This window comes from Montipora capricornis, chromosome 6, assembly GCF_036669925.1.
Source record: "Montipora capricornis isolate CH-2021 chromosome 6, ASM3666992v2, whole genome shotgun sequence".
Lineage (NCBI taxonomy): Eukaryota > Metazoa > Cnidaria > Anthozoa > Scleractinia > Acroporidae > Montipora > Montipora capricornis.
This window is the reverse complement of record NC_090888.1, coordinates 8726749-8739248: the sequence shown is the minus strand read 5'-3', so window position 1 is coordinate 8739248 and position 12500 is coordinate 8726749. Positions and strand designations below refer to the sequence as shown.

Below are 12500 nucleotides of genomic sequence, written 5' to 3'. Positions count from 1 at the left end.
GAAACGTCCTTCCGAGGATTGCAGAATGTAGGGCAAGAGTTAATTTGTTTGTAGTCCGTACATTTTCTTGAAAAAAAAAAGATAATTTTTTATATTGTTATCTTTGTTTGCTGTTTTAATTAACTAGATTACGTAGCACTTTGGATAACATGTTGCTTTCAATTCAAGGTGATAGTAGTTGCCTTGGGCCAGGAAATCGACCCTGATCGGCTGCCAATTCCTCCTCTTGTCGTTGATCCAACTCCTGATGTAGACAAACCGGACGCGCTTGTCGTCAAGATCATGGCGCAAGTTTTTGTGGGTAAGATACTTCATAAAGGGACACTACTGAAAAGAAACACTGGGTGGTCTGCTTACAGGGACGCATCTGCCGTCACTATAGGACAAACACTAAGGAGAGTATTTTTGCCAGGGCTTTGTGTCCTTGCCGAAAGGAGGGCGTTCTGTCTCACCGTCCACTCTTTGGTCCGAATTATTTCCCTACTGGAATCTTTTCCCTAATTTTGCCACATTGGCGTGAGGTATTTATTAGAGACCTTAAGATCCACATTTACGGCTAACCTCAAATTGCTGGAAGTCACGTTGCATGACTAGCGCTTGCCGTTTTGACGTTTTCAACGGCGAAAGGTAGGTTTTCACGTAAGTAATTTACCTCTGTTCTTTATGGCGTGGAAGTTACGTTATCACACGTATAAACGGGGCAGATCTTATCTTTCATTTCATATGAACTAAAGAATCAAAAGAGCGATGGTTTTATTTTTTTCGTTGACTGAAACATCAACGCTGAGTATCGAGGAAATTCAATATGGAGGCCACCGCAGCTTTGTACTTGTTTACTTCAATCTAAATATGCACGAACTATCACAACTTCTAACGCCAAACCGCAAACCTCAAACCGCAGTTTGCGGTTAGCCGTAAACGTGCATCTAAAGGTTTCTATTGTCTCATTGACCACCCAGGAACTTGAAATAAGAATGGAATATTGAACTGACGTGGATTGAATAAAGAGCGTTTTTGAAAATTTTAAGGCGGCACTCGTTAGCGCTTTTGCCACACAGGACTTTTTTTTAGTGACAAACAGATTTTTGCTCATTATAGGAACCTGAATATCAAACAAGTTCTTTCAATTTGTAAAGTTAACTGGAATTGTTCTATGTAATGGTCCGCCATTACTAACTTTAGAATCTCCAGAGAGCTGAACCGAGAAGAAAATGACGTCAAAGACTCACTAGTTAAAGAATGGAATGTGTTTGTACGCGACGGAATTAATATGCAGCACGGGAGTTTCGGGCTTTCAGATCTTTATACTCGTGTTTTGCATGTTTCGTATAAGCTATTGAGTGATTGACGTTACTTTACCCCAGATCCAACCCTCTGAAGTCCGGTCGGTCAGTTTTGAACGTGAATAATGGCGGACCGTGAAATCCAAAATTTATACACAAAGTAAACAGCCTTTGGATTAAAATCGAAGCTCAATTTTTTCCCAGGCAGGTGTTAAGCAAACACACTTTCATAATCTGAAGAAAAAAAAGGAAGTGATTTTTTTTGTCATAGTGCCACCTTAATATTTTTTGTTAATACTTTTTTGATCACAAGGTCAACTCCAGCCTCACTTTTATGTAACGGCCAGGGGCCGGTTCCTAAAAGGTGTAATAACTCTATTTCAGGGATAAATGTGCCTTATCCCAGGCACATTTATCCCTGGAATAGAGTTATTGCACCTTTCAGGAACCGGCCCCAGGTAACTAAGAACATAACTGTAAAAAGGTTCATTGTGCTAGTACCCACTCGTGGTGAATGGGGTTGTCCCACTTGCCTTGCTTGAAAGTATATATCACTCTTTCTGTGACATTTCTGATCTAAACTATCCTTTATAAAACAGGAAGTCTTCAGTGCACTTTCATCTTCACTTCTCCGCTTCATTCATTTCTTCAGATCCTTGTAATTTCACCGAGTGTCCATTCTACGCCTTCTGTAAATCTCAAAGGGACGGTTTTTCTACGCGTTGTGAATGCTCTGATCTATGTCCGGCATCCTTCTCTCCTGTGTGCGGTTCTAATTCAAGAACTTACTGGAATGAATGTTATCTCAGGCGAGAAGCTTGTCTTACGAAACAGAACACGACCCTTTCGTCCCACCTTCCTTGTTGTAAGTCGCTGCCATCAGTGCTTGTTGGGTTTCTTTCTTTTCCTGTGTTTCTCAGTTTCTCCAAAGACCCCAATAGACTCTCTGGGTCAGAAACAAATGTTACTGAACTAGCATGAGGTCTGTTTTGGGAAAATATTGGTCGACGTTCTTTTTTTTGCAAGTTTATAATAATGCTACCACCACTACTACTACTACCACTACCACTACCACTACCACTACCACTACCACTACCACTACCACTACCACTACCACTACCACTACCACTACCACTACCACTACCACTACCACTACCACTACCACTACCACTACCACTACCACCACTACCACTACCACTACCACTACCGCTACCGCTACCGCTACTACTACTACTACTACTACTACTACTACTACTACTAATAATAATAATAGCATTTATTTATTTACTATAAGTTAATACTAACTACTCAATAACCGAGAGTGAGGTCGTTTCAGCAAAATCTCAAACTGAGGTCTTGCCGTATTGACTGAACGAAAAGTGAGGTGAATACAGCTATACCGAGGTTTGAGATTTTGCTGTAACGACCGAACGGTCATAATCCATAATCGGTCAGTGCGCATTACGAGAGATTATTATATGACTAGCTCCGTGAGCGGGCAAGATGACCCAAATCGCGCGCTGTGATTGGCTTCGTCTCGGTCCATAAACACGCAAAAAAAAAAATTGGCCAATATCCAGCCATCTTGACCTCACGCTTGGTCACGCTTGGTCAATAAGGAACGAGACCAATATTTTCCCAGTGCGGACCGAACAAGCTATTTCAATAAGGTTTTTATTATATTGGCTCTCTTGCGCAGGGTTTTCTACTCCTTGAGTCTTCTTATTCCGATTCTTTTTCTGGAACTCAGACTAACTAAATAAAAACATTTGTCGCCTTTTTATTTTCATGTCCAAGAAAATGGAAACATGGGAACAGTTTGGCAACCTATTTTTGCTGCTTCGTGACCGGTCCATCTTAACGGTCCGTATTGCAAAATTCGGACCGCTCAGAGAACCAATCAGAATTCTCCTTTTCATCTTGTACCAGTTTGCCAAAATAATAAAATCCATTTTAACTAATGCCGCATTTACACCAAAAAGACATTTTCAATTAAGCTTGATTTAACCCAAGCCAATCACAGAAAAAAGTTGATGACTAGCTTTTTGTAAGATTTATTTCAGTATTACTTTGTACCTTAGTTTTGGCTAATGTAAGGTCGACAAAAATCAGTGAACTCGGCCACGAGAAATTCAGGGAGAGAGAGAGAGAGAGAGAGAGTGTGTGTGTCTGTGTAGGGGCGTTGGCCGGGATATGTAAATTTCAAGATCGGAAGTCTGTTTCCCGGAACAGCCTCGACTATAATGCGTGACGTCATATGAACTTAACTGGCATTGTGTGATTTCGGCTGTTGAATATCAAGTATGGCTTTCGGTGTTGTATTCTCCCTCCAACAAGCCATAATATTCACAAGAAATTGTAGAATCTATTACTTATTCCGGAGGTTACCAATTTCCTTGCTTCTGAAACTCGTTTTCGCCAACAAACCGTAATTCTTCTCGGAAAGCCATTTTGATTTCTTTTGACTTTGCGGGTGTCTCGGGAAATAGACTTCCGTTTTCGTGACATCTAAAAATAACTTAACTAAAATTAACACAACCCAAAGGCTAACCCTAACCCTAACCCTCTCTGTCTCCGACTCGGCTGTAAGTTGTTTGCGAGATTTCATTTTCAGGCACGTCTGTTTTTGATAAGATGCGCTCAGTGATAATGGGGCAATAATGAAGTACCATTCAACAAAAATCCGATTTTGAAATTTAAGAAATTCCTCGTGTCAGTGGAACGTTGCTTTATCGATAAACAAACGTGACCCAAGCCAACTGGCCTTCGCATAAGCAACCCGGTCCTTTATCTTATCTACTGACAACTTTATTTCTTCTTTTTTTTTTCTATTTTGTCTTTTCCGTACCCTTATCCTCTTGAAAGATTACAGTTCTTCCTTTTCTCTTTTGTCTGTCCTCTGCTCCTAACACCTCCACAAGATACAACGCCTTGCTTTCACATCACTTGCCCATTCTATGGCATCTGCCGACTTAGTGAGGGTGGAACGCCTTATTGCGCATGTTCCAATTCCTGTGTCGAGATTTACAGACCGGTGTGCGGCAGTGATGGAAGATCTTATTTCAACAAGTGCTTCCTTCGAAAGACCTCTTGTCGTCTGCAAAAGTCAATAAGTGTGGAGTACACTGGGCTCTGTAGTAAGTCTGTTTCCTTTGTTCCTACTTTCTTACTCTGTTTCTTTGTGGGTTTTTATTTCGCCGCCATTATGAAAGAGGTCTATGGCCGTCGACAACACCACTGACCTCTATGACAATGTGCGGAAGAAATTTAATCAGTGTGTTTTCCTCTTTAATGTTCTTGTTGTTATTTTAAAATACCTCGTTTCTTCCTGGCAGTACACCCAGGCTGAATACTAAAAGGGTAAGAGACTTTTCGACGATTAGTTCGGGCTTTATCGGAAAGTAACGCTCTTTCGGGAGTGCAGTATTTGATTTTCAGCACTGCGCATGCGTTTGTTTCCTGCCTTAATCACTTGAATAGACAGCTTTGTAATATTGATTATTTTTCCTTCGGTCTTCCAGATCCTTGCCAAAACGTCACTTGTGACTATCATTCTAAATGCTCGGCGTTGCCTAATGACACGGCTGTCTGTCTGTGTGAGGATGACTGTGCGTCAGAACCATATGAACCAGTCTGTGGCAGTGACGGGGTTACGTACCAAAGCGAATGCGCTCTAAAAGCCAAAGCCTGCAAGGAAAGGAAAGTGATCACAGTAGACGCCGAAGGAATATGCCGTAAGTTCCGAGACAAGTGTACGTTTGACTTTTTTAATAGTACTAATACAATTTAAAGGTAAGTATCAAATATAGTTGTTGCGAGAACCGAGAGAAGTATATGAAGGGCGGCGCTTCAGTAGTGACGACAGTATGAAAAACGCCACATACAAAACGTTTTTCGCGGTCGCGTTACGTGTTCGGGTTGCACAATGATAGCAGCTTTCTAAAGAAAATACTGAGATGGGGAAGAAGGACTGTTATGCATTCGCGTTTTCCGCCAAAACTTTACATTTTAATGCTCCCTATCGGAGACACCACACGGAAGGAACGTCGAATTCCTAAGGATATGGGGACCGGATTACCCACAGGAAAGGATAAAATCTCTCTCGACCGGCCTGGGGAAACCTTCACCAGAACGCCGACCCTCCTCTTACTTGCTTACCCGCTTGGAAAATTAGTCAGCCAAACGTCAGATTCACGTGTTTGCAAAGTTTCTTCAAGAGTTTTCATTACTTATGCGTTTGTTTACAAAAGTCGAACACTATTTAGAGATCGTCTCCACAGCAAAAACCGAATCTGGCCCGCAAATATTTTGTTCATTTGTACGTGTTTTTATAAAGTTTTAAGTGACATAAATGCATCAACAGAGCATAGTTAATGAGGGGAATGGTTGTGAAACCCGACAAATTTCTTTGTTGTAAGTTTTTATTATCTTTTTTGGCCTTGACCGTGCTCAAAACACAATAGTTGTTTACTCTGTACTGAGGAACTAACCAATAGAATCGTGTTGTTTACGTAATTCATGCATAGTGTATGAGCGCAAAACAGAAGATTGTGCGCGGTCTTTCCAACCTAAATCTTGGCATCTCAGTTTGCTCCTTTGATTCTTGCCGAGCTTCAAGACCAGTCCCAACTATTAACTATGAACAGAGTGTATGGGAATTTCAGGTAAAGTTTTAATAAAAATCACTCAGGCTATGTTATTCAAGGTTTGTAAGTTGGAATGTTGGTCCTCAAATCCAAACGTAACCATTACAGGTTGGTCGTTTTCTCTCTTTTGTTGTGAGACAATTTAAACCCGAAACAACAAAATTGTTGACAGATTTGCTGCGACTTTTGCTTTGTAGAGAAAGCCGTTGATTTGGCCTTCGTTATCGGAGCCTCGGGACCTAAAGCCTCCGCCAATTTTGCCAGAATGGTGAAAATACTCAAGTTGATCGTGGGCGAGTACGAGGTGTCCTCGAGGAAGGCCCAGCTTGCTTTGTTGGACTACAATGGGCCTGCTAATGCCAGGATCTTTTTCGGCGACAGCTACACGAAAGAGGACTTCCAAACCACCGCAGAGAATATTCCATCGTCTTCTTCGAGGCCAGGCACACTAAGAGGTGCTCTTAAAATCGTCCGGGAGGAAGTGTTCACAACAAGACGTGGTGAGCGCCCTTTTGCAGAGAATATTCTTGTTGTGATGACAGCCGGTGACTTTGATGAGGATTCCACAGAACTTAAGGACGAGATTAGAAAATTAAGAGAAATACAAGTCAAGATAATTCCTGTTGTGATCGTGGACAAACCTGATGAAAAGAAAAAGAAGAAGATCAGGGTCATTGCATCGGGAGAAAATCTAGTGGTTGTCTGCCTTCCGTATGACGAGAAAGAAAAAGCGAAAAAAGTTCCTTTCGCAGCAAGTCAAGGTTGGTCTATCACCTATAGTGCTCGACTCCAGATCAAGTGGCCCGGGTTGGGGTCCTGGCCGGGGACATTGTGTTGTGTTCTTGGGCACTCTCACGGTGCCTCTCTCCACCCAGGTGTATAAATGGGTACCGGCGAAATGCTGGGGGTAACCCTGCGATGGACTAGCATCCCATCCAGGGAGGAGTAGAAATACTCCTAGTTGCTTCATGCTAAGGAAACCGGAGATAAGCGTCGGCATGATGGGCGTTCTGACTCGTAAGCAGAGACTTAACCTTTTTTTACAGTTTATCAATAGGCAACTGCGTTCCTCTTTTGAACGCTTCCACATATTTCCTTTTTTTTTTTTTTTTAATTTTCCTGGGTTCGGCAAGCAACAAAATTTGATTTTTGCTCAGGAAAAATATTTGCATTTTTAATGCCTTTGACTTTCTTCAATTTGAGCAGAATTCCACAGCTGCGCAGAAGTAAAAGAAGCCGGTTACTCATCTGACGGCCACTACCTTATCCACGTGACCGACAGATGTCAAGATCCAGTCAGGGTCTACTGTCACGACATGACGTCTGGTGTACCGAAGGAGTTCATCACACTGGAGTCTGGTGCCGAGAACAACTTCGCTGTCATCTACCGCGAACGGCTTCGGGACCGCTTTAGCTGCAGTGGGCCTGCGCGAACAGAGTTGTACGCTGAAGGAGGCGCTACCAATTTCACTAAAGTGCGGTTTGATCTACATGCCATGAAGTTGATAAGCGATGATTTCACTTTTGCTCAATCGGGAGAAGGAAAAGATGTCGCATATGGCACGGCTGGTGACTGCTTTTCAGTCAACCCGGGCAAATGCAGAAAGGGCTCTTTCAAGGTTGACTTGCGCGGGACGAGTTTGCGCGTTCGGGATCATGTCACATGGTCATTCCAAGGTTTTCCGATGGGTTTCCAGATTCAGGATTACAACAGGTCAGAGGGTGGTGCTGCGGTGTCTGCTAAGTGTGGCGGGTGGTGTGGTCGATGTACGCCAACCAAAGGTGCCATTTTCGTCCAGTCCCTGTGTGCTATTCCTGCAGGTTGGTGTAGTCAGCTTCACGTTTCGAGCCCATAACTATATTTTATGAAACACTCTGCATGAATATTGTACCCAGCAAACGAGCGGAAGTCACCTGAATTTTCCAGGTGTCTATAAAGCGACAATTGCTTAAATTGTCTAAATGAGCGCGAGGATCATTTCTATCTTTCATCTATTACCCTCACTTCAAATATATAGAGGATATTACATTGCTGCGCGGGGATACGAGTATTTGTCCTCGAGTGCTGATAGTATCTCCCACGAGTGAGCGCAGCGAACGAATGAGAGGTACTATCATCACGAGAAGATAAAATTCGTATCCCCAAGCGGCCATGTGATGTTCTGCTCATTATATAGATATTCGAGCTTCGTAAGACTAACCACGAACAATGTATTTTCACAAGTAACTGTCAACTTTATTGTCAATTTTCACTCGTGAATCTGTGCGGTCTGGAATCCTTATACGATATAAGGCGAGATTGCTGTCATAATTTGTTAGCGAACGGCACTTTGGTCGTGATGCCCAACGAGTTTGCCAAGCAGAAAGGTCTCTGATGAGTCCCTTGGCCGGGGTGAAACGAGCTTCGAATTCGTAAGGCTAACCACGAACAATGTATTTTGACAAGTAACTGTCAACTTTATTATTAATGAAATGTCCAGGGGCTGTGTCAACCAAAACTTAAGTAATTTCATGACACGCAAAATGCCCAAAAAGTAAAATGAAACATTGCAATAACCACTTAAAACTGTCGAAGAACATCAAAGAATACATAAAAGGGAGAGAGAAGCATGGATGAACACAAATGGACAAGATTGAAATGGATTGCATTTTGGTTATCTTGAAAAAAGTCGGCCCGACGTTTGTCAAGTTTATGGCGAATCCCCTGAATAAAGGTAGTTTTTGCAAAGAATCATCTTGTTTGTAATGTAACGATAACTTTGTAAGTAAAGGAATTCCACATTACCATTTTCGAGTTTTTAACTCATGATTAACTAAAGATTTCCCCTAAACACCCTAAAATAACGTGACATAGCCCCTTTGAAAACAACATGTTTTATTCATTTTCGAAATTGCAAAAAAGTGGGAATCAACCGCTGAAACACTCTTGTTGTGTAACATGAAACAAGAAATGAACGTTGTGAAAAACGAATCATGATAATGTCAAATTGTGCGATAATAATGAAGTTGAGAACAAATGTATTACAGCACAAGAGTATCTTACAATGAAGGGGAAGCTCGCCTTTTTTTTTGGCTAATCGTTTTAGCTACCATGACGACTCCTATATCCTCGCATGTGAAAGATAAAAATGACATGTTCACTGCTCGCGGTGAAGATATGATTTTTTTCGTAAGATGGAGAATCCCAGTATTTCGTCAGTATCTATATAATAAATACATTTCTTTCATACAAAAAAAGCTACGCTCAATTTCTTCAAACCAGAATAACATCAGACGTGTCTAAATGTCAACCTGGTTACGATGTGAACTGTAACATTCGTTATCCAGTATTATTTAATTGTCTAGCTTGGATATTGTGTTTCCAGCTTTCTGAGTGGTTCACTTACTCTCGGTTATCAGCTCAAGCTCATATACCGTAATGAACTAACATGGAAACTGATTGCGTCAAGTGTTGCCACGCTTATGCATTATCTAAGCGTTCAGAATTGAATGAGAATTTTAATAAAATGATTATTCCATTCGCGCTTGTTGGATGTGAGACTGGTTATAGCTAACTCAACGCTACGCGCCTCGTTGGCTATTTACCATCTCATATCCAACGTGCGCTCATGGAATGATTGTTTAGTGTTAATGATTGGTTCCCACTGCACTTTAAGCAAACGAGTCTTTTCAAAGTTGTTGATTTTTCCCACTTATCGTGATTTGGCTTGCAAATCCATAAATTTGTCCTTCCTTCCCTACTTAGGCTAAAGTTGAGTTTTAACCTGCGCTATGAGCACTTTGAAGGCTTTAGAAAATCATCAACGAAATAAGAAGAAATTTTATAAAAAAACTGCCTAAGATTTTCCTGGCTCTCTACGGAGTACTTTTCTCTCTTTGCAGCCTGTCCTTTCCCTATGGATGTGGTCTTCGCGTTGGACTCCTCGTTTCAATTACGACTGTCAGACTTCGAGCAACAGAAGAAGTTCGTTCACGCCATGATCGATGGCTTCACAATTTCGAAAGAAAAGACACACGTCGGCCTCATTACAGTCAGAGAAAGAGCGAGAAAGGATATTGAACTCACTGAAAACACGCAGGCAGGCACTTTGAAAGATGCATTGAACAGAGTCAATTTCCAGGCGTTTCCACCTTCATCGCCAACTACCAGGCTTGCGGACATGCTGAGGAGAGCCTTCGAAATATTTCAAAATGGAGGGAGAACTGGGGTGAGTTGAATGAGGGGTGTAAACTACCAAGTCTCTTCGTGTCCCTCTGAGTTCGGCAATGAAGACCGCGATTGTTTTTTTCGAAACTGGATTTACTAATTTCTTTAATCAACTCCAGTCTTATCGCTGTCGCTGTGGGGGTCTGTCACTGTTTTCAAAGAATTATCTCAATGCAAAGCAGTCTGCGCTGTCAACCCGGTATCGTACCCATTCCCCTCTATTGCTCGGTTATTAATCAAAGTATGACCACTTTTCCCGTCTTCAAAGCCAATAAATAAGTGAAATTTCAATCAAAAGGTTCTGAAAACAGCATGATGCAAGTGTGTTGAGGTGATAGGCAATTTAATCATGCACACGGTAGTGCGAACTGTTTGGTCCTTTGTCTTTGTATAAATCAATCCCCGCTCACCACAGCTAAACTGTACAAAAATACGTCATTATATGGTTATATAAAACAAGTATTCCTTTCAATTGGAGGTTCCCCAGTCCCTGATTGTTGTTGTCAGTGGAGACACAACGGAGGATCTAAACACGGCTGTCGGGCCGCTGAAGAACCGCAACATACAGGTGTTTGTCATCGCTGTTGGTGTGGACGCGCCCTCTTCTCGCCATCTTAATCTCGCCAGCGGAGAAGACCACGTTCACACTGTGAAATCGATGGAGGATATTGTTACCTTGAGCGCCAGACTGGTGAAGGACACTTGTAAAGGTAAACTGAGAAGGAATGCTTTCGGGAGTTTCATGGCGATATTTATATTGCGTCTTGACTATTTCCACTAAAAACGAGGTTGAAGGGCCCTGTTTGCCATGCGCAAAGTGTTGGGATCATCGCAAAGTGTACATAACGACGCGAGTTGGTTTTTCAAGTGACGTTCTTATATTCGTTTTCGCTGTGTCGGTGTTCTTGTTTAAGCTCGAGAACTTTATTTTCCATGTCACGGATTGTACCACAGGTTATTCTTTAAAACAACCATAAAACATTTATTATGCCTAGAAACTATACTGATATTGATGAAGCCTAAGGTTACCATCAGTAGAGATTTAAGGCTGTTTCAGCATTGGCAAACATACATCCCTACATACGTGTAGTACACACTTACACTTGACGCAAACCAGTTGGCTGTTTACAAGTCCAGGCGAGAAGTTGAACCATCGACTACCTGGGATACCCGGATCTTAAATTAAGGCAAACGCTCTAACCTCTAGGCCTCCCCCCTCCCTCCCAATGATCTATGATGTGACCTGTGACCTTCCTGCTTGACCTTCATGTATTGTCTGTCAATTTGCAGATCCGTGTGCCAAGATGAACTGTGAACATTATTCTCGTTGTAAGGCAATTGATCACACAGCTTCTGAATGCGTCTGTCCGAAGATGAGTGACTGTTCACCAAGAAAAGATGAAGTATGCGGCAGCGATGGCAAAACATATCCCAATGACTGTGCTTTACGTGTGGAAGCTTGTACGAAAGGAATGGACATTTCTGTGGCAAATCTCGGACCTTGTGGTAAGTTCAAAGCTTTTATAACTTGCCGGTACTACCGTAAAATATACGATTATCAACTGTTTTACGACTCCTTAAGTGCTTCTTCGCGATGAAATCATTACGTTTTGAGGGGAGATAACATTTTTGGGATGATAACATTTGTGCAGCATTTACAAATGAAGGCCGATGAAGCCCCTCAAACGAGGCACTGTTAGCATATTGTGTTTCGTCCGCTAAATCTTTTCCTCCACACGCAAAAAAGAGACTTCGCTCGTCTGGTACCCATGGCAGCGTCAATCGGGATATCATTACTTCCTCTCTCGGTTGCACTCTAACTTTCGTGGCGCTTTTCGGCCGACGAAACCTCCCAAGCAAGGTGCTATAGGCATCGTCATTTGTTTGAAGCCTCATCCGCTAAACCCTTGACTTTGCTCGCAAAAAAGATGCCTGCGTCCTGCACAGGTTGACATCATTGGGGGTAATACTTATTTATCTCCGCCCAAACTAATTCTAGAGTTTCTCCCGCTATATTGTCCTGGGTCCTTTCACGTGCTTGTTAAACAAGTGATCCTCATTACTAAAGCATGTTTCGGAAAACGAGGATTAAGTCAAACCCTAGCCGAGAGTTTTGGTTTGTAAACGAAACGAAAAATTGGTTCGACTAGCAGGATCTTTCTTCCTCGTTGTAAAACAACATCCTGTTTGTTCTTACTCGTCAAAATGGTATTTCTTTTTGTTTACAAAGGTTTGTGTGCTGGAGTAAAATGTAAACTGCATGCTCATTGCGAGGTGAGAGACGGAAAGGCTCAGTGTTTGTGTAAGGATGCCAGGCAGTGTCCTCAGACTTATGCTCCTGTTTGTGGCCATGACAACAACACT

The 12500-nt window shown here is 42.1% G+C and overlaps 2 protein-coding genes across 2 annotated transcripts in view; both read left to right on the top strand.

The window, feature by feature from the left end:
- Nucleotides 1–12500, top strand: part of LOC138053176 (uncharacterized) — a 126332-nt gene that overhangs the window by 73463 nt on the left and 40369 nt on the right. Inside the window, exons 44-51 of the mRNA XM_068899838.1 lie at nucleotides 169–301; nucleotides 4805–5017; nucleotides 6127–6690; nucleotides 7136–7750; nucleotides 9812–10137; nucleotides 10615–10846; nucleotides 11427–11642; nucleotides 12367–12500. The exon at nucleotides 12367–12500 is cut by the window's right edge and continues 79 nt beyond it. Coding sequence (XP_068755939.1) covers nucleotides 169–301; nucleotides 4805–5017; nucleotides 6127–6690; nucleotides 7136–7750; nucleotides 9812–10137; nucleotides 10615–10846; nucleotides 11427–11642; nucleotides 12367–12500 — 2433 coding nt within the window. The remainder of the gene's footprint in view (nucleotides 1–168; nucleotides 302–4804; nucleotides 5018–6126; nucleotides 6691–7135; nucleotides 7751–9811; nucleotides 10138–10614; nucleotides 10847–11426; nucleotides 11643–12366) is intronic.
- LOC138050880 (tomoregulin-1-like) lies at nucleotides 850–4524 on the top strand. Its single transcript, XM_068897138.1, has 3 exons — nucleotides 850–907; nucleotides 1936–2148; nucleotides 4205–4524. The coding sequence occupies exons 1-3, from the start codon at nucleotides 850–852 to the stop codon at nucleotides 4522–4524; spliced, it is 591 nt and encodes a 196-aa protein (XP_068753239.1).

Excerpts from the sequence above, each read along its gene's own strand:
- LOC138050880 (XM_068897138.1), top strand. The coding sequence starts at position 850 with ATGCACGAACTATCACAACTTCTAACGCCAAACCGCAAACCTCAAACC. Across the intron at positions 908-1,935 it reads ACCTCAAACCGCAGTTTGCG|ATCCTTGTAATTTCACCGAG; the intron begins GTTAGCCGTAAA and ends TCATTTCTTCAG. Across the intron at positions 2,149-4,204 it reads TTCGTCCCACCTTCCTTGTT|ATACAACGCCTTGCTTTCAC; the intron begins GTAAGTCGCTGC and ends CACCTCCACAAG.